We start from the raw sequence: 20,880 nt of genomic DNA, 5'->3' as shown, positions 1-20,880 counted from the left end.
ATGGAGTGTGAGCAGCCTCTTCACATGCACATTGAAGTCCAGAATGAGCTGTTTGTGGTGTGCCCAGCAAGAGGGACATGTGCTTAAGTAATTCTGTGACAAACAGATGCAGCCAACAGGCTCTAGTGAGATTTTGCCTAGAACAGGGTAAGTCAGGAAGCCTTCTATTGTAAACATCTCAAATCCCATATTCCACCATTTCCTTCTGTTTGCCACACCTGGCTAGCTGTTACTACATGTTGACGTGGGACTGGGTATAGATGTATTTGATAGTCACTAATTGGCCAGTCTTTTTTACTTGAATATTTCCTTACAGTTTCAGTTTGTAGAACCTTTCAGGAGTTGAGGCCTTTCTGGTTCCTTCTGTAGTCACAGAAACAAGCAAGAACTGAGAAGTCTCAGACTTAGATTAGTTGATTAGTTTAAATCAGTCCAATCTATCCGAGTTGTTGTTGTTTTAAATCTTTGAGGAAACTCTTTATTCAGACCCTAAATCCAAAACTTGACAAGGAAAGAGGACTGCTAAAGGAGGTTTAGGTTTCCTTCCAGCTCTCTTTACTCTGGTCACATCTCTCCCTTATGTGCACATATGGCCCCGTAAGGGAATTTTCTGAGCAGTAGTCAATCTCATATTTCTGGTTTGTAAGTGAAGAGATGTCAGACTTGGTCCTCTTGTGCTCACCCTGTATCATAACTAAACATCAGTTCTTGAACTGGGTTTGGTCTGTCCGTACTAAGTCCTTTCCATTGTGTTGTAGAGGTTGGCTGCTTGTGTTAAGTATCATGTGTACTCCATAGTTTTCAGAGGGTTTCTAAGCATCTTCTAATTTGATTTTCACTCTGAACTGGTAGGGTAGAATACTGTAATAAATAAAGTTTATTGCGGACATACCCCAAGTGCTGGGAATAAGGGTATTTTACATTCATGAGTTCATCCCTTATCCGTTTTTTGAATTTATTTTTTGACACCATTATTGATAGCTTCTCTGTTCATGTTGCAGGATACAGAGAAGTTGTAGGCTATTTTAGTTTGTGTATTAAGTTTTAGAAACTGTTTCTTACTTTATCTGAAATTATCACACACTGTGGAATTAGCTTGGAAAACCCAATCTGCAAGAGTTTCACCAGAAAACAAAGTGATTTTCATTTACAAGTCTTAGCTTGTTAATTGATGACTTGTCAGTGCAGGGTATTGCTTCTCAATGAATAGGCAAGTAAAGAGGACATATTATAATTCAGAACATTGCTTGGAACAGAGAAGATGAAAACAGCTTTTTTTTTTTTTTGAGTGGAAAACCTTTCTATATATAAGACTGCAGAGACATTGATAAACCACTTCTTTGTTGATCTTTGTAGTCAGAAGGTTTTCTAAGGTCCCGCTTGGCCTGCTGGCCTGCAGCCACTTATAATCACTCAGAGGCTTAATATTATTTATAAACTGTATGGTCTGTGGCAGGCCTCTTGCTAGCTAGCTCTTATATCTTAACCCATCTCTCTTAATCTATGTTTTGCCACATTTTCCGTGGCTTACTGGTCTGCTGTCATGTTGTTCCTTGGGCGGCAGGCTGGTGTCTCCTCAGACTCCGCCTTTCTCTTTCCTGTCTCTCTCCTTGGATTTCCTGCCTGCTTCTAAGCTGCCTTGCCATAGGCCAAAGCAGCTTGTTTATTAACCAATGGGAACAACGTATATTCACAGTGTACAGAAAGACATCCTCAGCATTTTCCCTTTTCTATCTAATCAAAAAGGAAGGTTTTAGTTTTAATATAGTAAAATTATAACAGTTATCAAGCAAAAATTACAGTTACAATATCTAGTCTGTATTTGGCAAAATTTTATCTATTCTATATTTGTGAATCTAAAGTTTTGTATCTAATGTATCTTTTATCATAACCAAGGAGAATTATAACTATTTAAAGTAAACAGGAAGAGCATTGTAAGCAACTTCCAAAAATTTTGGAAATGACAGAGACAGCTGGCTGCCTGGATAGTCACCCAAAGTTCCTCTGCAACATTGAAGCATTCATCTTCAGCCTATAGGACAGAAAAGGGAAGTGCTGTGGGATATGTTTCTATACACTGTGAATATTTGTTGCTTTGATTGGTCCGTAAATAAAGCTGCATTGGCCTACAGTAAGGCAGCTTACAGGCAGGCAGGAGATATCTAAGCAGATAGGCAAGAAAAAGAAAGAGGCAGAAGAGACAGCAGCTGCCACCTAAGGAACAAGATGCCAGCAGACTGGTAATGCCACAGCCATGTGGCAACTTACAGATTAATAGAATTGGGTTAAGTTATAAGAAGCTTGTCATATGCCATACAATTGGTAAATTATATAAGCCTGTTTTTTTACTTGGGTCTGCACGGTTGTGGGACCACAGATGAGAGAGATTTGTCTGGACCGTGGGGGGCTGGATGGGACCTGAGAAATTTATGACTACAGATCATTATGGATTAGCAGAAATTTATGCTTTTAGATAATGACACATAATAGAGATTTCCTTAGCATCTTCCTTATTTAATACTATATTACCAATCTTGTAAATGTCTTGTAGTTAATTTCCATCTACTGTGTGGTTCTAGTTGGTATCAAACATGGTCCAATTGCCAGTTTTCTCTGTACCACTTTTAGGAGAGGAGATTTTTATGATAGTACTGTTTGTTAAACTATTAGTACAGAATTTGTGAATTTTTAGAAATTTTTTATTAACAATTCAAGTTTTTATTTGTTATATGTATATGTATGTGTGTGTGACGTGTGCTTGGTGGTGGGAGGTGGTATGTGCACATGTAAGTGCAGGTGCTGGTGGCATCCAGAGAGAGTGTCAGATCTCTTAGAGTTGGAGTTAAAGGTGGTGGTGGTGAGCTACCAGTTGTGGTTGCTTTGGCCAACTGGTCCTCTGCAAGAGTAGTGTGTGTTCTGTTAGGCTCTGAGCCATCTCTCAAGTCTTGGAAAAAGACTTTGGTTTTTGGAAACAGGCTATCAACTAGGTAGCCCTGACTGGCCTAAAACTCTGTGTAGACCAGGCTGGCCTTGTAGAGAACCATGCCTGCCTGCCTCTTAGATACTGGGATTAAAGGTGTGTGCCATCACACCTGGTGTGGAAAAATGTTTTAAAGCAAGATAAGTAGATGGTATATAGGATGAAATAATCATAGTAACTTTTCCAGTATTTAACCACAATATATTTAGATTGTATTTCTATTATTAAACCATGTTTTACATTTCACATGTAAATTTATTGTCTTTACTCAGCAGGTATTTATTGACTGCCCAGTGTACAATATACAATTAATAGCAATTTTTATGTGTTTCCATTATGATATTTGAGTATGTGAAACAAGATTTTTGTTCTCAGTGAAATATGAAGTTGCATATATGAGTGTACTGGCTAATTTTATGTCAGCTTGACATAATGTATAGTCATCAGAGAGGCGGGAACCTTGATTGAGAAAATGCCTCTATAAGATCAGGTTGTACACTATCCTGTAGGGCATTTTCTCCCTTTCCACCCCCCAGACAGGGTTCCCTGTGTGGCTTTGTGCCTTTCCTGGAACTCACTTGGTAGCCCAGGCTGACCTGGAACTCACATTGATCCACTTGCCTCTGCCTCCCGAGTGCTGGGATTAAAGGTGTGCACCACCACTGCCTGGCATTTTCTTAATTAGTGATTGATGTAGGAGGGCCCACCCTATTGTGGGTGTGTTCATCTCCAGGCTGGTGGTCCTGGGTTCTGTAAGAGCAGGCTGAGCAAGCCATGGAGAGCAAGAAACTTAAGTAGCAACTGTCCTTGTCCTCTGCATCAGCTCCTACCTCTAGGTTCCTGCCCTGTTTGAGTTTCTGTCCCAACTTGCTGCTTGTCATAGTGTTTCATCACAGAGATAATCACCCTAGCTATGACAATGAGTATCAATGGAAATGTTAATAAATGTGCATATTGTTTGATCCCGTCACATGCCTTATCTTTGGCCTTATAGTAGAGGTTGTCAAATAGCAGGGCCACTTGTTGATAACTCTGCTTAAGGATGTCCATGTTGCTGAAAACCTTCACCTTGAGTTCATTAATAGCACTAGTATTCCCTTGCTTTGTTCTCCCCTACCATAAAAAAGATAATTTCTTGTTCTGTAGCCCAAACTAGCCTGGAACCTGGAACTCCTATGCAGCCCAAGCTGGCATTGAACTGTTGGCTGCCCTCCTGTCTCAGTCTCCTGAACTACAGGCATGATCATGTCTGTAATTTGTTTTAAGGTTGAAAACTTTCATAACTCCTTTGTTGTATCTCCTTCGACATAATGTGGTTATTGAAAAGTTTAAAGTTCAGTACCACCTAAGATTTTGTCATTTTGCTGGTTCTCATTTGTCTTGGTGTTGCAGTCGTATTTGTAAATGGATTGTAGAGACAAACAAAAGTGATGTCTATCATAGTGGATTGTAGTTGCTCTGCCAGATGCTTCTGCCACTGTTACTTCAATCCACTTCACAGATCAATGAATGCACGGTGGTGTTCAGTTTCTGGAACGTTTGATCTGTTTGCTTCTATTTCTTATTTCTGAGATCCTAACCCCATATGTAGAGGTCAGTATTCTTGGAAGACTTTTAGAGTCTAGTTCTCATTACTTTAGTATGGCATTGGTTAAAAACATGGCTCACTCTTCATCCACTCCTCTGGACTTGACAGCTTGTCTCATAGGGGAAAGAGTCCTATTTGTGGAAAAGTAGCAGATCTTCATAAATTTTTTGTTCTCTTCTGATTCTTGACTAGTTTCCACTATTTGGTAGGCTTCTTTGCCTTGGGGTAATTTTCTTTAGAAAACATAGTATTGTTTAGTTTTCATCTCTTGTGGGTTTTGCTTGGTTTGGTATTTTTTTCAGCACCGAGACAAACCCAGTCTCTCAAATGCCAGGCAAGTGCTGCACTACTTATCTGTATCCATAGTCTTAGCATCTGCCTCACTTTCATATTTGTCTGCCCTCTCCTTATTTACACCATCAGTGAGGATTTTCTTACTGGCTTTTCACAACAGAAACCTTGGTTATCATAAGGTGTCCTTAAATGAGTGATCAAATGAATTAGTACTTATTTTTTTGAATGTCTAGTATGACACAATTTAAGAGCCATTCATTATAGGACAGATGATAAAGGAAATATCTTAGTAGATTGTTTAATTAGTGATAACAAGTAAGTAGAGCTGTCTCAGTTGTATTTATTGATGTTTTATGCAAGATGAGAGTGTTGTTACTTAGGAGTATGTAGATCCTTGCCCCAGCTACCCTCCACACACAGTTGAAAAGTATTTAAATATGAAGCTTAACCTGTAAGGAAGATGTTCTATGGATAGATTTCACTTACAAAGCAATCTGAAAATGATACATTTTGAAAAAGTTTACTTGGAAGTATACTTTTGTCTTGCAAATTGGACATTTGAATTTTTCAATTTCCCATTTTCCTTGATAGAATATCAATGAAGAGTACATTACAGTATAAAATTGACTTTTTTTTTTTTCTCCCCCTCTCTAATGCAGAAGCTCCATCATGAGGCGAGGTGGATGGAGGAAGCGAGCTGAAAATGATGGCTGGGAAAAATGGGTGTGTTTTAATGAATAAAGATATTTAAATGTCTAGATAATTTTGTTTTTGGTTTATTATATGGTTTACAATATAATGTAACTTTATATACCAACTCTGTTTCTATAATGCATTGACAACCTTAACACTGTTGATAAACTCTAACCTTTCAACTTTATTTTACTGTTAAGAATTTTGTCCTGAGGAAGCATACAGCAACTTTATATATTTTATCTCAACCTTGCTTAGAATACTGAGAAATAGGAAAAATACACAAGTATCCAGTAAGTAGGGTGTTGTCAGTTAATCATCTGTATATAGTAAAACACTGTGCAGTTATTACTTAGCTTTGTGTGGGAGAATAGTCTTGATTAAAACAGTGGATAATAAAGAAATATTACATATGATTCTAATTTAGTGTTGTGAGACATAGAAAGAAGGCTTGAATTGAAATTAGCATCCCCAAATGTTAAGTGAATGGGGTTACATCAACTTTAATTTTCTTTTTATATCTATTTTCTGAAAAAAAAAAATTATAGTGAGCATATGCAACTTTAGTAATCAGTAAAAAGTCATTTGCAGTTTGGACAAACTATGTACCACTAGTTGTCACTTGCAGCTTTACTTTAAAGACATAATAATTAAAACAGTCAAGCCTAATTATTTTAAGTTTAAAAAAAGGAGACTCTATTCATAAATAATGTCAAGGTGTTTTTTTCTGTTTTTTTTTGTTTTGTTTTTAAAGTTACAAGTGTGTGTCAGGAAAGTGCTGTAACTGTTGTTGATTGGTGTGTCTTTTCTTGGATTGTAGGGTGGGTACATGGCTGCCAAAGTCCAGAAACTGGAGGAGCAGTTCCGGTCAGATGCTGCTAAGCAGAAGGATGGGACGCCATCTGCAATATTTAGTGGAGTTGCCATCTATGTTAATGGATACACAGGTTGAGTACTTTTTACTTTTTTGGTGTCCAATTTTATCATTAACTTTTTAGCATTGAGAATTTTTGTGTTTTTTGTTTTGTTTTGTTTTGTTTTTACTTCTATTCAATTTATTGTCTATATATTTACTTTTCTTCTGCTGTAATAAAATACCATGACCAAGGCTACTTATGAAAGAGTGAGTTTATTTTTGCCTATGGTTCCAGAGGGATGAGACCTCACGGCAAGGAGGGCACAGCAGCAGGAGCAGGGAGCTGAGATCATATTTTCAACCTCACACATGAAGCAGAGAGCTTGACCTGGGATTAGGGCTAGTCAACATACTCTGAGAGCCTGCCCCCAGCAAGGTGTAACCTGTAACCTCACCACAAGTGTTCACATAGTTGAGCCTGTGGGAGACATTGTCATTCGAACCACTGCATTTCACCCCCTGTCCCCCAAAGGCCTAGTGGCCATTATAATAAAAGAGTTATAGGGGCATAGTAAGGAAATGCTAGACCACTGAAGACTGACACACAGTTGGGTAAACACCAAATCCTCTAGCTCAGCAGTTCCCAACCTGTGGGTTGAGACCCTTTCACAGGGGTTGCCTAAGACCATCAAAAAACACTACAATTCATAACACTGTCGATACACAATTATGAAGTAGCAACAAAGTTAACTTTATGATTGGGGTCACCACTACATGAGAACTGTATTCAAGGGTCACAACATCAGGATGGTTGAGAACTACTACTCTATCTTTTATCTGATATCAAAAGGCTTAGATGGTTCCACCCTCCAGCTTTCCTGCCTGTAAAAATGTCTCTCACAGGCTGGTCCCTTCTTTGTACGCAGCTCTCCCTGGCAGATGTCTCACAGCTTTGGCCCCTCAGCATCTTAGAGTCTGTTGCAACCCCAGCTTCATTTCTACAGCTTCATTAAATGGCCCTTTCAGGTGCGTGCTTAGGATTTCCCAGAGAAAGAGTCTTATGTGCTTTTTTGCCTGTAAAAGGGTATACACATAGCTGAGAACATTTTAGTTGCCAAAGAATGTCAGGAAAGGGCCATAATTCTCAGTTTGGAAATGGTATCACTCAGTTACTCTTCGGTGGTGGTAGTCTCTCCTACCAGTTATGTCTGCTCTTACTGAGTCTAGGATCTGGAATGGATGAGTAGTTTTTCTGTTTGTGTGTTGGAGAAGATAGCTGGCCATTCAATTACGTTTTAAACAGTTTCAGCTATGAACTTCCTGTATTAAGAGTTACATACACACCCACTTTTGGACATGTAGTGTATCTGTTCCATCAGGTTTTGTTTTTTTTCCAAATTAATTTTTTTTTTTCCGTCACCAAGTAACCTCTTCTGGAGTTTCATTTACCCAACCTAGATTTTCCCTTCCTGATCATTTAGCACTTGTCTTTGGTTATTGGATATTATGCCCCAAATTTTTCTTATTCTGAGTCTTATGATCATTTTTTGTATGTTTTTCCCATGCAGTGAATAGTTCTTTTCAGGAAAGGTTTGCTGAGTTAAAATTAAGTATTAATCAATCGATGTATTTGCTTGGCTTAGTGAAGGCAGAGCATGCTGGTTGTAATTGTAAGTTTTGCTGGTAAAGTGGTAACTCAGAGTGGATGCTGGTATGGCTTTTAGTGTTTACCTGTAGAAAATGCAAAATTGTTTTCTTCATTGTACATTGCAAAATTTAAGTTCCATAGATTTTGGTCATATGTATTTTGAAAGACTAAAAAATGTTTGTCTTACTTAGGGTACAGAGCTATTACTGCAATGAAACGCCATGACCATAAAGCAAGTTTGAGAGTGAAGGGTTTATTTAGTTTCTGCTTACACAGCACTGTTCACCACCGAAGGAAGTCAGGACAGGAACTCAAACGGGGCAGAATTCTGGAGGCAGGGGCTGATGTAGAGGACATGGAGAGGTGCTGCTTACTGGCTTGCTTCTCCTGGCTTACTCATCCTGCTTTCTTGTAGAACCCAGGACCAGGCTGGGCAGTGGTAGTACATGCCTTTGATCCCAGCACTCAGAAGGCAGAGCCAGGTGGATCTCTGTGAGTTCGAGGCCATCCTGGTCTACAGAGCGAGATCCAGGACAGGCACCAAAACTACACAGGGAAACCCTGCCTCAAAAAACAAACACAAACAAACAAAATAAATAAGTAAATAAATAAATTAAAAAAAATAGAACCCAGGACCAGCTTAGGGATGGCACCACCCACAGTGGGCTAGATCCTCCTCCATTGATCACTAATTGAGAAAATGCCTTACAGCTAGATCTCATGGAGGCATTTCCTCAACTGAAGCTCCTTCCTCTCTGATGATTCTAGCTTGTGTCAAGTTGACACACAAAACCAGCCAGTATGATGTTAATAAAAACAATCACTGCTTTTTAGAATCACTAGTTTAGAAAGTTGTAAATTCCCTAGAGACTCCTTATTCATGTGGGAGAAGTGAGGGAGAAAAACATTGCAGTAATTACTATTAGGTTGATGGTCTGGATGGAATTCTGATTATATTTTTTGTTATCACTCAGTTTTGCGTGGCATATAAAACATTTTTTGTTAGGATTCCCTAGTCTTTTTGTTACCTTTAAGATAGTGATAGTGAATTTTTGTTCCTGTTGGTATACTATAATTCTATAGTTAGGCTGAATTTTACTGTGAATTGTGGTATAAGGCGACTTTTTTTTTTGTTTGTTTTTTTGTTTTTTTTGAGACAGGGTTTCTCTGTAGCTTTGCACCTTTCCTGGATCTCACTCTGTAGACCAGGCTGGCCTGGAACTCACAAAGATCCATCTGCCTCTGCTTCCCCAGTACTGTGATTACAGGCGTGCGCCACCACCGCCTGGCTCAGGCAACTTCGTTTTTAAGGAAAAAAATTTTAATTAAGTACTTTGTAGTTTTTCAAATAAAACTGTGAACGGAGTCTGTGTAATGAATAAGCCAATAAAGAATAGTGTTTTAGGGGTTTATGGAGTTGGGTCACCAGTAAGAGGACTTGTATTGCTCTTGCAGAAGACCCAAGTTTGATTCCCACATACCTGTAGTGGCATACAACTATCTCTAACTCTAATCCCAAGGGATATGACAACCCCATCCTGGCCTCTGTGGGAACCAGGCACATAACTTAGTGCACATTCATACATTCAAGCAAAATATTTATACACAAAATAATGATTTAAAATTTAAAAAACAAACAAACAAATGGTGCTTTAGGCTGAATGGGGTGGTGCACACCTGTGATTCTAACACTCAAGAAGTTGAGGTAGAGTAATCTTGAACGTTTTAAGGCTACATAACATCCCTACCCCCTCTTTAGAGATAACAGTGGACAAGAAAGAGGTGCTTTTTTCTTGTTCTAAGTTACGCTCCCCATAGACTTTTATTAATAATCCAAGTAAAGCTCCCAGTTCAACTGTCTGAACTTTTTTCTCACTCTATTCTTTGATCCCATTAGTTGAATAATGAGCTTAGAAAGATGATTTTCTTTGCCTTTGCTAGCCATTTTCTCTTGTTGTATATGTGTGTGTTTGTGAAGGTATGTGTACATGTGTGACGCCAGGTGTCTTAATTACTCTCCATATTATTTATTGAGACAAGAGTTTCACCAAACCTGAAGCCCTTGCAGGAAATTACACAGAGATCTCATGAACAGTTTCATCTAGTGGTGGTAGAGTGGAATGTAATGCCACAACCAGGACATTGGCATGGATGTCATAGAGGTACATAGCATTTTCAGCAGTGACCCTGCATGGTGCTCTTTCGTAGCCATGCCTGCTTCTCTTTTCCGTAACTCTGGCAGCCACTGTCATGGTGTTCTCGCTTTAATGATGTCACACACAGGACACACAGCCTGTACTCTCTGGGGATGATTTTTTTTTTTTTTTTTAATTAACTCATTTATTATGTGTACAGTGTTCTGCCTGCATGTATACCTGCATGCCAGAAGAGGGCACCTGCATGCCAGATCTCATGATAGATGGTTGTGAGCCATCATGTGGTTGCTGGGAATTGAACTCAGGAACTCTGGAAGAACAGCCAGTGCTCTTAATCTCTGAGCCATCTCTCCAGCACTGGGGATGATTTTTTTTTTTTTTTACTCAGTTTAGTTCTTTACTAAATTCATCAAAATAGTTAAACATCAGTTTTTTTCCTTTGTATCATATAGTTGTATTTCATTGCCACAGTTTTTAACCATTTGCCTACTTAAAAACATTGGTGTTATTCTTAGTTTTTGCTATATAAGTATGTTTTTGCATGAACACCAAAGTACTTGAATCTTTAGTTTTTGTAACAGGGATCTTAAATGGTTTTATTAATCTTTCTCTTTCTGCCATCACTCCCTGGGATTAAAGGCTGGGTTTCTGGAATTAAAGGTGTGGGTCACAATGCTTGGCTGCTTCTAATGTGGCCTTGAGCTCAGAGTTCCATAGGTATTTCTGTCTCTGGAATGCTAAGATTAAAGGCGTGTTCTACCACTATCTATGCTCATGTTTAACATTGTGGCTGTCCTGTTCTCTGACCCCAGATAAGTTTCGGGGAACACACAATATTTCGGGGAACACAATACCACCACAGACTTTCCTAAGTTCTAGTAGTGTGAAGAATCTGGTTTGCATTCTTGCCAGCACTTAATGTTTTTTTTTATCCATTTTAGTAAGTGTGCATCAATCTCTGTGGTTTCAGTTTATATTCCAATTGTGCCATATCCTCACTGCTCTTGGTTTTTATTAATTTTGTTGATAAGTTTTTAGAGCTGTGTTGTGGTGTGTCATGGCCAGAAGACAATTTCAGCTATTTCTCAAGAGCTTTTTAAGGAATTGTCTTGTTCTCTAACTTGCTAAATAACAAGGCCGGTTGGCCAGAGAGCCCACGCTGTCTCCCTGGCCTCCCCAGTTGGGTTATATACATGCCGCCAGGACTGACTTTTTTTTTCCTCCCATGGGTTCTGGAGATAGACCTTAGATCCTTGTGCTTTCATGGCAAGAACATTACTGAGATGTCTCCTTAGCTCTCATTGTGATTTTAATTTGCATTCACTTTGTAGTTAATGTGTTAAGCTTTCATTGATATGACTAAATGCCAGAAAAGAGCAGCTTTAAGGAGAAAAGATTGATATTGGTGTATGCATTTAGAAGTGTTGGCAGAAACATGAGAGTAGGCTGTTGTGGGAGAGCAAAGCTGTTCCCCTTATGGAGAACAGGAAACACAAGGAAGAAATAGGAAGGGCATGGCCCCTTTCCCCAGTGACCATAATATATCCAGGAATACTCCCCTAGCTCATAAAGTTTCCAGAGTCCACAAGTTTCCAGCACATGGCTCTTTGGGGAGTACACTGCATATATATTCAGACTATGATAGGCATCAGTACTGAACAATCTTTTATTTGTTTACTATTTTTCTTTCCTAAACTATCTGTGTATTTTTTGTCAATTTTGGAGTAGTTGCATTTTTCCATTCTTTTGGTTTTTTGAGACAGGGTTTCTCTGTAGCTCTGACTGTCCTGGAACTTACTCTGCCCTGGAACTTATTCTGTAGACCATGCTGTCCTTGAACTCAGAGATCCGCCTACCTCAGCCTCCTGAGTGCTGGGATTAAAGGCGTGCATCCCCACGCCCAGCACATTTTTCCATTCTTTAAAAGAGGTTTCCTTGGGCGGTGTTTTTTGTTTGTTTGTTTGTTTGTTTTTAATATATTCTAGGTTTTACTGTTGTGCTTGTGGTTTGCTAATTTCTCAGGTTTTTTTTGTTCTGTTTTTCATCTTGACATTGTTTTGATGGGCCATTAATATAATTTTAATGAATAGTAAGTTACAATTTAACCACTTTTTTAACTTAAAAAGTTTTTTTTCCCCTAAATTTATGTTTACTTGTTGGTTGGAGGAGAGGGTTTGCACATTTCGTAGAGGTCACAGGACAGTTTGTAGGAATCAGTTATTCTTCACTTTACCATTTTTCTAACAAGTAAGGTCTGTAAGTTAGATGTGAACAAAGGGAAAAATGTCATGGGAAGCCTATGAGAGTTAAATAGGTATTTTCTTAGTGACAATGAAAGGCATAGTGTTACTTGTATTCTTGCTTTTAAATTTTATAATCTTGGTCAGCAAGTTGACTCATATTTTATGAGTCTGTCTTTGTACTTGTAGAGTTCTGTTTGTTCTTTGCCTCTGATGAAAATTTCTTCACTCCCTTTTCCTGTGAACTGGTTTTGGGAGTTATCCATGAAGACGCAGATGAAGTCAGATTTTTCCTTTCTCTAAGCCAGTCTTTGGTATTTAATTGTATGTCATCACTCCTGGAAACATTTTCTTTGAAACCTGAGTTTCATCTCTTGTTGTCAGGAAAGCCTATTTTGTGAATTGGTAGACTAGAGAGCATCCTAGAGCCTTTGGTTTTCTATTCCTTTTGCTTTCTCACTTTATATGCTCATTCCTTCAAAATGCTACTCTTTAAGGAATCCTTCTGACTGCTTTCCAGTTGCTGAGCGCTGTTCCAGCTTTATCTCTGTTTGTTACATATATTGTACTAGGCTTATGCTTGTTAATTTGACTTGGAGTAGAACACAGGCTTGAGTCATTATCTTAGAATTTCTTGGGCTGCTGTAACAGTACCTGATAGAAACAACTTATGCAGTTAGGGAAACAAGTATTATAGCTCACAATTTGAGAGGATTCAGTTTGTGGTCTCTTAGCCTAATGTTTGGACTGGACATAATGACAGCAGAAACTTGTGACAGAAGAGCTGTTTACTTCATGGCAGTGAGGAAGCATGGAATATAGCAAGAGGATTGGGCAAGACTTGTGGGCCCCCCTCCACTTCTTCCAGATAGCCCCACCTTCTACTTAATGATGACTTTCCACTATAAGTTCCAATAATAGATACTAATAGATAAGAGTTCTCATGTTCTAATTGTCTCTGGAATGGCCATTGTAGACATACTCAGAGATGTGCTTCATTAATTCCTTAGGTGCCCCTTAATCCAGTGAAGTTGTTATCAATAGTCACATCACATTTATATTTAATTAGTATTAGTTGACAGAAAAAATGGATAAAAATGGTTTTGTATTTGTATATTAGAATGTTAAAATATTTTCAGTTGTATGCTTATGTAAATTGCCATTTTTTCTTATTCTCTGTTCTTTTATTTATTGCAGTTAGCATGTACTTTAAAAATTTACTAATTTTTCTGTAGTACAAAACTAACATCATTCTAGATTACCCCTTTGCAAAACTACATCATACTATGATTGTTAAAACTTTGTTTTTGGCCAGGCTGTGGAGGCACATGCCATTTATCCCAGCACTTGGGAGACAGAGCCAGGCTGATCTCTGTGAGTTCAAGGCCAGCCTGGTCTTCAGAGTAAGTTCCAGGATAGCCAGGACTACACAGAGAAACCCTGCCTTGAAAAACCAAGGAACAACAAAACAAAACAAAAACTTGTTGTCAGTCTAAGTTATATAACAAGGGGAGAAATGTAAAACTAAGAAAAAGAAACAGCAGTTGATAACTGGAGTGTGTCTCTTAAGTATACATTCTCTAAAGAGATTGGAGAGGGCTCTCTTGAAGGGGAGTGAGAAGCAGCACAGTAAATTCTTCATTATGGCACTTAAGTTTTGGTATTCATAAGGTAAGTAACATTCATGGGTTAAGGTGTGGGGTGTTTACCCATCAACCCCATAATTCTCTAGAGTTTTCTTGAGTGTGAGCAGCAGGAAATATTAGATAGAAGGATTTAGATTGTGAAAATAAACAGATAGAAAATAAAGGATAGCCTTGAGGGCTTGGAACCTATTCCAACGGCCCTGACTGTCTCTGCCCCAGGGTATTTATAGTGCAGAGCATCTCAGATACCCGCACTCAGGCCCATGGTCCTAACCATCCTCTCTATGCAGACCTGCTGGGTAAAGCCATGATGAACCTGAAACTGGGCTCCCACAGTCAGGTAGTCCATTTTCCCTCCCCATTCACAGTGTGGAACGGCTTTCCTTTTAGGATTCCTAAGATCTTGTAAAAAGCCCACAAAGAAGTGGTAAGGGTAAATCAGCTCCACAATGTAAATAATACTGTAATTAAGCTGGTCCTTTTGAGGGAGTAGACCCTTCATTAGTGTATACATTGGGAAAATGCCCTGGAGGATTACTTTATGACACAGTGGGAATAACCTTAAAGCTTTAAGAACATTTCAACACAAAGAACATTCTGGCTGGCAACAGGGAGAGCTACAAAGCAAGAGCTGTAATTCTTGGTTATTTCAAAATCTTTCTCAGTAAATGTATAAAGTGCTGTGGCCGATGTTGATTATTGTCATTTAAGACACTTTGTTGGCTGGGCGGTGGTGGTGCACACTTTTAATCCCAGCACTCAGGAGGCAGAGGCAGGCGGATCTCTGAATTCTAGGACAGCCAAGGCTACACAAAGAAACTCTGCCGGGGGGTGGGGTGGTGGTGGTGGGGTGGGGGTGGGGTGGTGGTGGTGGGGGGGGATACTTTGTTGTCTTAAGGTTAAGATTTGGCATTTTCAAAATTTTAAAACTGAGCTTTTGTCATGAAAGATGGGACCAGAGTTTGACTGTAGCTTGTTAGGCTATACAATCAGGAATAGGGCTTAGACTGTCTACTAATAACTTTATCCAGCTCCACTCAGACCTATTTTCTTCAACCCAAGACACTCGTACTCAGTAGCCACATGCATAAAAGAAAACCCATTTTCTCACAGACATCGTAACTTAGTTTTTTTTTAAGAAGAAATGGGCCCTATTATAGGCCTGCCGACATATGGTTGTCTCTATGAAGTAGGCCCTGGGTGTGTTTATTCTTCCTATGTGAGTTTATGCTTTAATTCTGAGGGACAGCATTGCACTCTTCTGTTGGGTAGCACAGTTCATATAGGAAGATGTGGCAAGTTACATTTGCTCTTTTTAATGTAAGGATAAGGATAAAAATCAGGCCCAGTGACCTCAATGTCAGGCACAGTTGAAGGGAGAGATTTCAAACTTAAATGCTGACATTGGTGTTTTCTAAGTTTGGGAATATGGTGGTCAAGGATAGAAGTTCATTTAATGTTGACAAAACTAATTTTTCTAAGTAGATGCCTTCCAGAAATCATTTGGTATGATTGTATACATCTCCCTTTCTTAGGAGGCTGACCTTGTGAATCAAACGATGTAGGAATTTAACTCTGGTGTGAAAGAGGATTTATTGTATTACCTTATATTGTGTTCTATAGTTAATGCTTGTATCTGATGTGACATTTGCACCTAGTAGGTACTAAAAAATTATTCTCTGGACATTTAGACCTTTATTTGTTTGGGTATCTCTTACATTTTAAAAAATATATTTATTGTGCATTGTTTTGCCTGTGTAAGGGTGTCGGGTCCCCTGAAACTGTAGTTACAGACAGTTGTGAGCTGCCATATGGGTGCTGGGAATTGAAAATGAGTCTTCTGGATGAGCAGTCAGTGCTCTTAACTTCTGGGCCATCTCTTTATCCCCTATTTCTTGGATTTTTAATTGATGGTTCTTGTCAAGAGGAAGAATGGCTGTTGGAGTCTTGGGCAGGAGTGACAAGGAGAAGGGTGTGTTCATGCTGTCCCTGTGATGATGGACAAATTACCTCAGTAGACCTGGAACAGCAGGTCATTCTTCAGTGATAGGTTCCTGAGAGATGACCAGGAGACCAAAGGAAAGTTTGTGATCAGGAGATCTCACCCAAGTTGATTGCCCATCCAACAAGATTAATAAGAAATACAGCATCTTCTATGTGGTTATCATAAAAGGAAAAATAGAACAGTGTTAGCAGACATTATCACACAATGGGATGAAATAACCTGGGGGCTAATCAAGCATTGTTGTACAAAGGGAATACAGGGTATCTCCAGTGCATCACAGACCCAGCACATAGCAACCTGGAGATTGATAACCCTTTATGGTGGGAGGAGTTGGGTTCTCAGGATCTGAAGCTGCTGTTCCCACAATGCTCTAACCCCAGTGTGGGAGTTCATTTTCAGGTTTCCTAGCGGCTTTACCCAGCAGGTCTGCGTAGAGAGGATGATTGGACCACGGGCCTGAGTGCAGGTGTCTGGTATGATCTGTACTTGGCTGTGCTGGGGAGAGGTCTTTTGCTCCACCCCTTGGCATTTCTATATATACTCTAGGGCAGAGACAGTCTGGGCCCTATGGAATAGGTTCCAGGCCCTCTTGAGGCTATCCTGTATTTTCTATCTTTATTCTCCCCCCTCCTCCCCCAAATCCTTCTATCTAATATTTCCTGCTGCTCCTACTCAAGAGCACTCTGGGGAAATGTGGGGGTGGTGGGTTGCTGCCGCCGCCCCTGCCCCTCCCCACACACCATTATTGGCCTTGCCAAGTATGTACCTGGAGCTATATTCCTTCTCCATACATACATCAGAGCCTGGACTGACCTACCCCAACACTCATTTCTTTTTCTTTTCTTTTCTTTTTTTTTTTTGAGCTGAGGATCGAACCCAGGGCCTTGTGCTTGCTAGGCAAGCAAGCACTCTACCACTGAGCTAAATCCGCAACCCCAACACTCATTTCTTTCTGTTTCCTCAGTGACAGCTATGTTTTTCTTTCTTTCCTCCTTTCTCTTCCTTTGTTTCTTTCTGTCTGTCTGTCTGTCTCTCTTTTTCTTTTTCCCTCCCTCTCTCCCTCCTTCCTTCTTTGTCCCTCCCTCCCTTCCTCCTTCCTTTTTCCCTCCCTTCCTTCTTTTTCCCTCCCTCCCTTCCTCCTTCCTTCTTTTTCCCTTCCCCTTCCCTTTCCTCCCCTTCCCTTTCATTTCCCTTTTCTTTTTTCTTTTTTCTTCTTCTTTTTTTTTTAGTTTTTCGAGGACAGGGTTTCTCTATGTAGTTTTGGAGCCTGTCCTGAATCTTGCTCTGTAGCCCAGGCTGGCCTCGAACTCAGAGATCCCTGCCTCTGCCTCCTGAGTGCTGAGATTAAAGGCGTGCACCACCGCCGCCCGGCTGCTATCTTTTTAATTGATAAGATTGTGAAACTCAAATTAGTCCTATGGTTGGGTCAAAGTGGAAATATAGACAACTAGTTGTTCAGTTTACATCTTTATCCATGTATGTGTCATAACACATTCAAAATCAAGTTCTTTGGACACAAAGGATGAAATAGTGCATAAAGTGTTTTTCTATATTCATCTAGCTAGGAAACCTGTTATCCATGAAATTTTTGTTCACAGAATTGTTTTAACTAAATGAACAAAAGCTTTCATAAGCCATGCTTACATATGTTATATCATATAGCTGTTGTGGAATTAGGAGGTGGCATTTGCTGTAGTGGGATGTTAGCTTTAGGCCTAGATGCCCTATGTTGTGCTGCCCTTGTATGGTCTATATCCTTTACTCTTACTGTAAATGATGTGCTAATTATTTACTGTGGCTGCTATCAGTTAATCCTGAACTTTAGTTGAACATAGATGTTAAAATATTTTGTAAAATAAAGTGTATTGGGTTTAATTTAAACTTCAATTCAGAAGATACTATATCCTGCAATGCCTTCATTTTCATTAGGAACATCATTTTGCTTAAGTGGTCCTGCTTAAATAGTTTGTTTCTTTTCCATTTTATTTTTATGTGTATAGGTGTTTTGCCTGCTTGTATGTCTGGACATCATACATATGCAGTGCCCACAAAGGCCAGAAGAGGATGTTTGATCCCCTGGGACAGGAGTTTACCTGTTGTTGTGAGCCACATGTGGGTTCTGGGAATTGACCCCCAGAGCCAGTGCTCTTGACTATTGGGCCACATCTCTCCAGCTTTAGTTGTATTAAAAGTCTTTTTTGCTATGGTCATAGTTCTCCAATCATTCTGTTTGTTACTAGCTAACATTTATGCTTGGAATTGGAGGCTTTTCTCTATTGTGCGCCTTCCTGCAACTGTTTCCCAATAATCACTCAGAGGCTTGTATTAATTATAAATGTATGGCTGATAGCTCAGGCTTATTACTAACTAGCTCTTATAACTTAAATTAACCCATTTCTATTATAGTATGTATTGTCACGTTGCCAGTCTGCTGGCATCTTGCTTCTTGGGTGGCTGGCTTGCATCTCCACTCCACCCTTCTTTCTCCCTTTCTTGAGTTTGGCTTTCCTGCTTAGCTATTATATTCTGCCTGGCTACAGGCCCTATCAGCTTTATTTATCAACCAATGAGAGCAACACATGTTCACAGCTACAGAAAGACCATCCCACAGCATTTGCTAGAGAAACATTTTGTTCACATTGTATTTCCTCACCAATAATCTACCTTGGAAAGCAAGTGGAATTAGTTAAGACAATAATAAAGAAAATGAGGGGAAAATCATTTAACTTTGACATCTGAAAAACTAGTATAGGTTTTCCATTGTTTCTTCACAAATTGTGTCCTATTAGAAAAGATATTTGGGCCAGGTGTTGGTGGCACACGTCTTTAATCCCAGCACTTGGGAGGCAGAGGCAGGCGGATCTCTATGAGTTTGAGCACAGCCTGGGCTCTACAGAGTGAGTTCCAGGAAAGGTTCCAAAGCTACACAGAGAAAATCTGTCTCAAAAAAAAAAACAAAAAAAAAAGACATTTGATTTATTCAGAGTTAATTTCTCTGTATGAAGTAAATAAAAAGTTGAAATTAGTTTGAATTTTGCTTTTACAACAGGCTGTTCAGCAATGTGGGGCTTAGTCTTTAAATTTTATTATTAGTTGTACTGGTGGGGGTGGTTTAAACCAAAGACCTCTTGTTACATGACGGGTATCTAATTAAAGATTCTACTGCTGTGATAAAACACCGTGATCAGAAGGAACTTAGAAAAGGGTTTGTTTTGCTTATATTTTTAGGCAGCAGTCCATCACTGAGTGAAGGCAAGGCAGGTAACTGAATTGTAGTTCACTGGCTTGCTCAGCCTGCTTTCTTACATAACCTGGGACTACTTGTCTAGGGGTGGCAGCACTCACACTGGGCTGGGCCCTCCCACATCTTGAGTTAAGAAAATGCCTGACTCAATTGAGAGTTCGTTCCCCAAGTAGCTCTGAGTTGGGTCAAGTTTACAAAAACCCAGCTAGGACAATTTTTTGTTGTTGTTTTGCGATAGGGTTTTACTATGTGATATGTGTTCCCACTAAAGATGAGTACTTAACCTAATTAGACAGTTGTCATAATAAAAACGTTTATTTAAAACTGAGACCTGTCGAGTAGTCCTAAAGAAAACCTGTTGCTGGAAAATAAGATGGATACAAAGGGCTCTAGAGTAAACATTCCTTTAGGGAATAGCTTTTGTTGGGTGTGGGTGTGGTATAGAGAACTCCTTAGGATGATGGGTGAAAGAAGCAGGAAGATGTTTGAAAAGAATTAATGTGAGACTCGCAGTGTAAATCACAGTATAACTTTACTGAGACATATAATCTCTTTTATGGGAAAGTGTAAGTCACATTAATTTTTGTCTTTAAAGATTCAGTTATTTAAGATGTTTTCTATAGTTAAGAATAGGAAACAAAATTGAAAAAATGGAGTTTCTATCCTGCCAGCACCTCCCAAATAAACACACAGAGGCTTAGTATTAATTATACATGCTCAGTCAATAGCTCATGCTTGTTGTTGTTATTATTATTATTATTATTATTATTATTTTAAAAATTTATTATCTATGCTTTCCCATGTAGTGTGGTATGGCATGCCTATCTTGCTTCTCTCTCTATCTGTGGCTAACTCCAGACTCTGCACTTCTTTATCTGAGCATCCTTAGTTTGGTTTGGTTGTCTTGTCTATACTTCTGCCTGGCTACTGGCTGGTCAGGTCTTTATTAACCAATGAGAGTAATACATATTCACAGTGTACAGAAGGATTATTCCACAGCAGAGTCGTATTTCTTGGGACCAGTGGGATGACTCAGTGGATGAAGTGCTCACCTCATAAACCTTAGTTTGAACTCTTAACCTCACAAAAAGGTAGAAAGAGAGAACTAACTTCACAGAGTTGTCCTATTAACCTCCAAAACCAAATGCTGTGGCATATTTGCTGTTGTAAGAGTTTTCTCCAGTGGGTGGAAGACACAGACATTGGGCATGGTCTCTTTCAAGTTTACCCTAAGCAGTGGTTCCCAACCTTACTGATGCTGTGGCCATGTTAATGCAATTCCTTACATTGCGGTGACCCTCAATCATAAAATTATTTTTGTTGCTACTTTATAACTGTAATTTTACTACTGTTATGAATTGTAATGTAAATATCTGTGTTTCCTGATAGTCTTAGGCAATCCTTATCAAAGGGTTGTTTGACACTCTCCCAAGGGGGTTTGTGACCCACAGGTTGAGAACCACTGCCCTAAGGAATGACTATTAGGCTTACTTGTGCACCAGTGGGTAAAGGGTTACAGGCAGAAATGTG

The 20,880-nt window shown here is 39.3% G+C and overlaps 1 protein-coding gene across 7 annotated transcripts in view; it reads left to right on the top strand.

Annotated features, from left to right (window-relative positions):
- The window catches only part of Rev1 (REV1 DNA directed polymerase), an 85,451-nt gene that overhangs the window by 15,700 nt on the left and 48,871 nt on the right, over positions 1-20,880 (top strand). For all 7 annotated transcript variants that reach the window (XM_036167842.1, XM_036167840.1, XM_036167839.1 and 4 more), the window contains 2 exons: positions 5,522-5,585; positions 6,376-6,502. In XM_036167842.1, coding sequence (XP_036023735.1) covers positions 5,532-5,585; positions 6,376-6,502 — 181 coding nt within the window. In that variant the 5' untranslated portion in view covers positions 5,522-5,531. Of the gene's footprint in view, positions 1-5,521; positions 5,586-6,375; positions 6,503-20,880 lie in introns of those variants that run through there.

This window comes from Onychomys torridus, chromosome 18 (genome assembly GCF_903995425.1).
Source record: "Onychomys torridus chromosome 18, mOncTor1.1, whole genome shotgun sequence".
In the NCBI taxonomy this organism is placed as follows: domain Eukaryota; kingdom Metazoa; phylum Chordata; class Mammalia; order Rodentia; family Cricetidae; genus Onychomys; species Onychomys torridus.
This window is presented reverse-complemented; position numbering and strand designations above follow the sequence as displayed.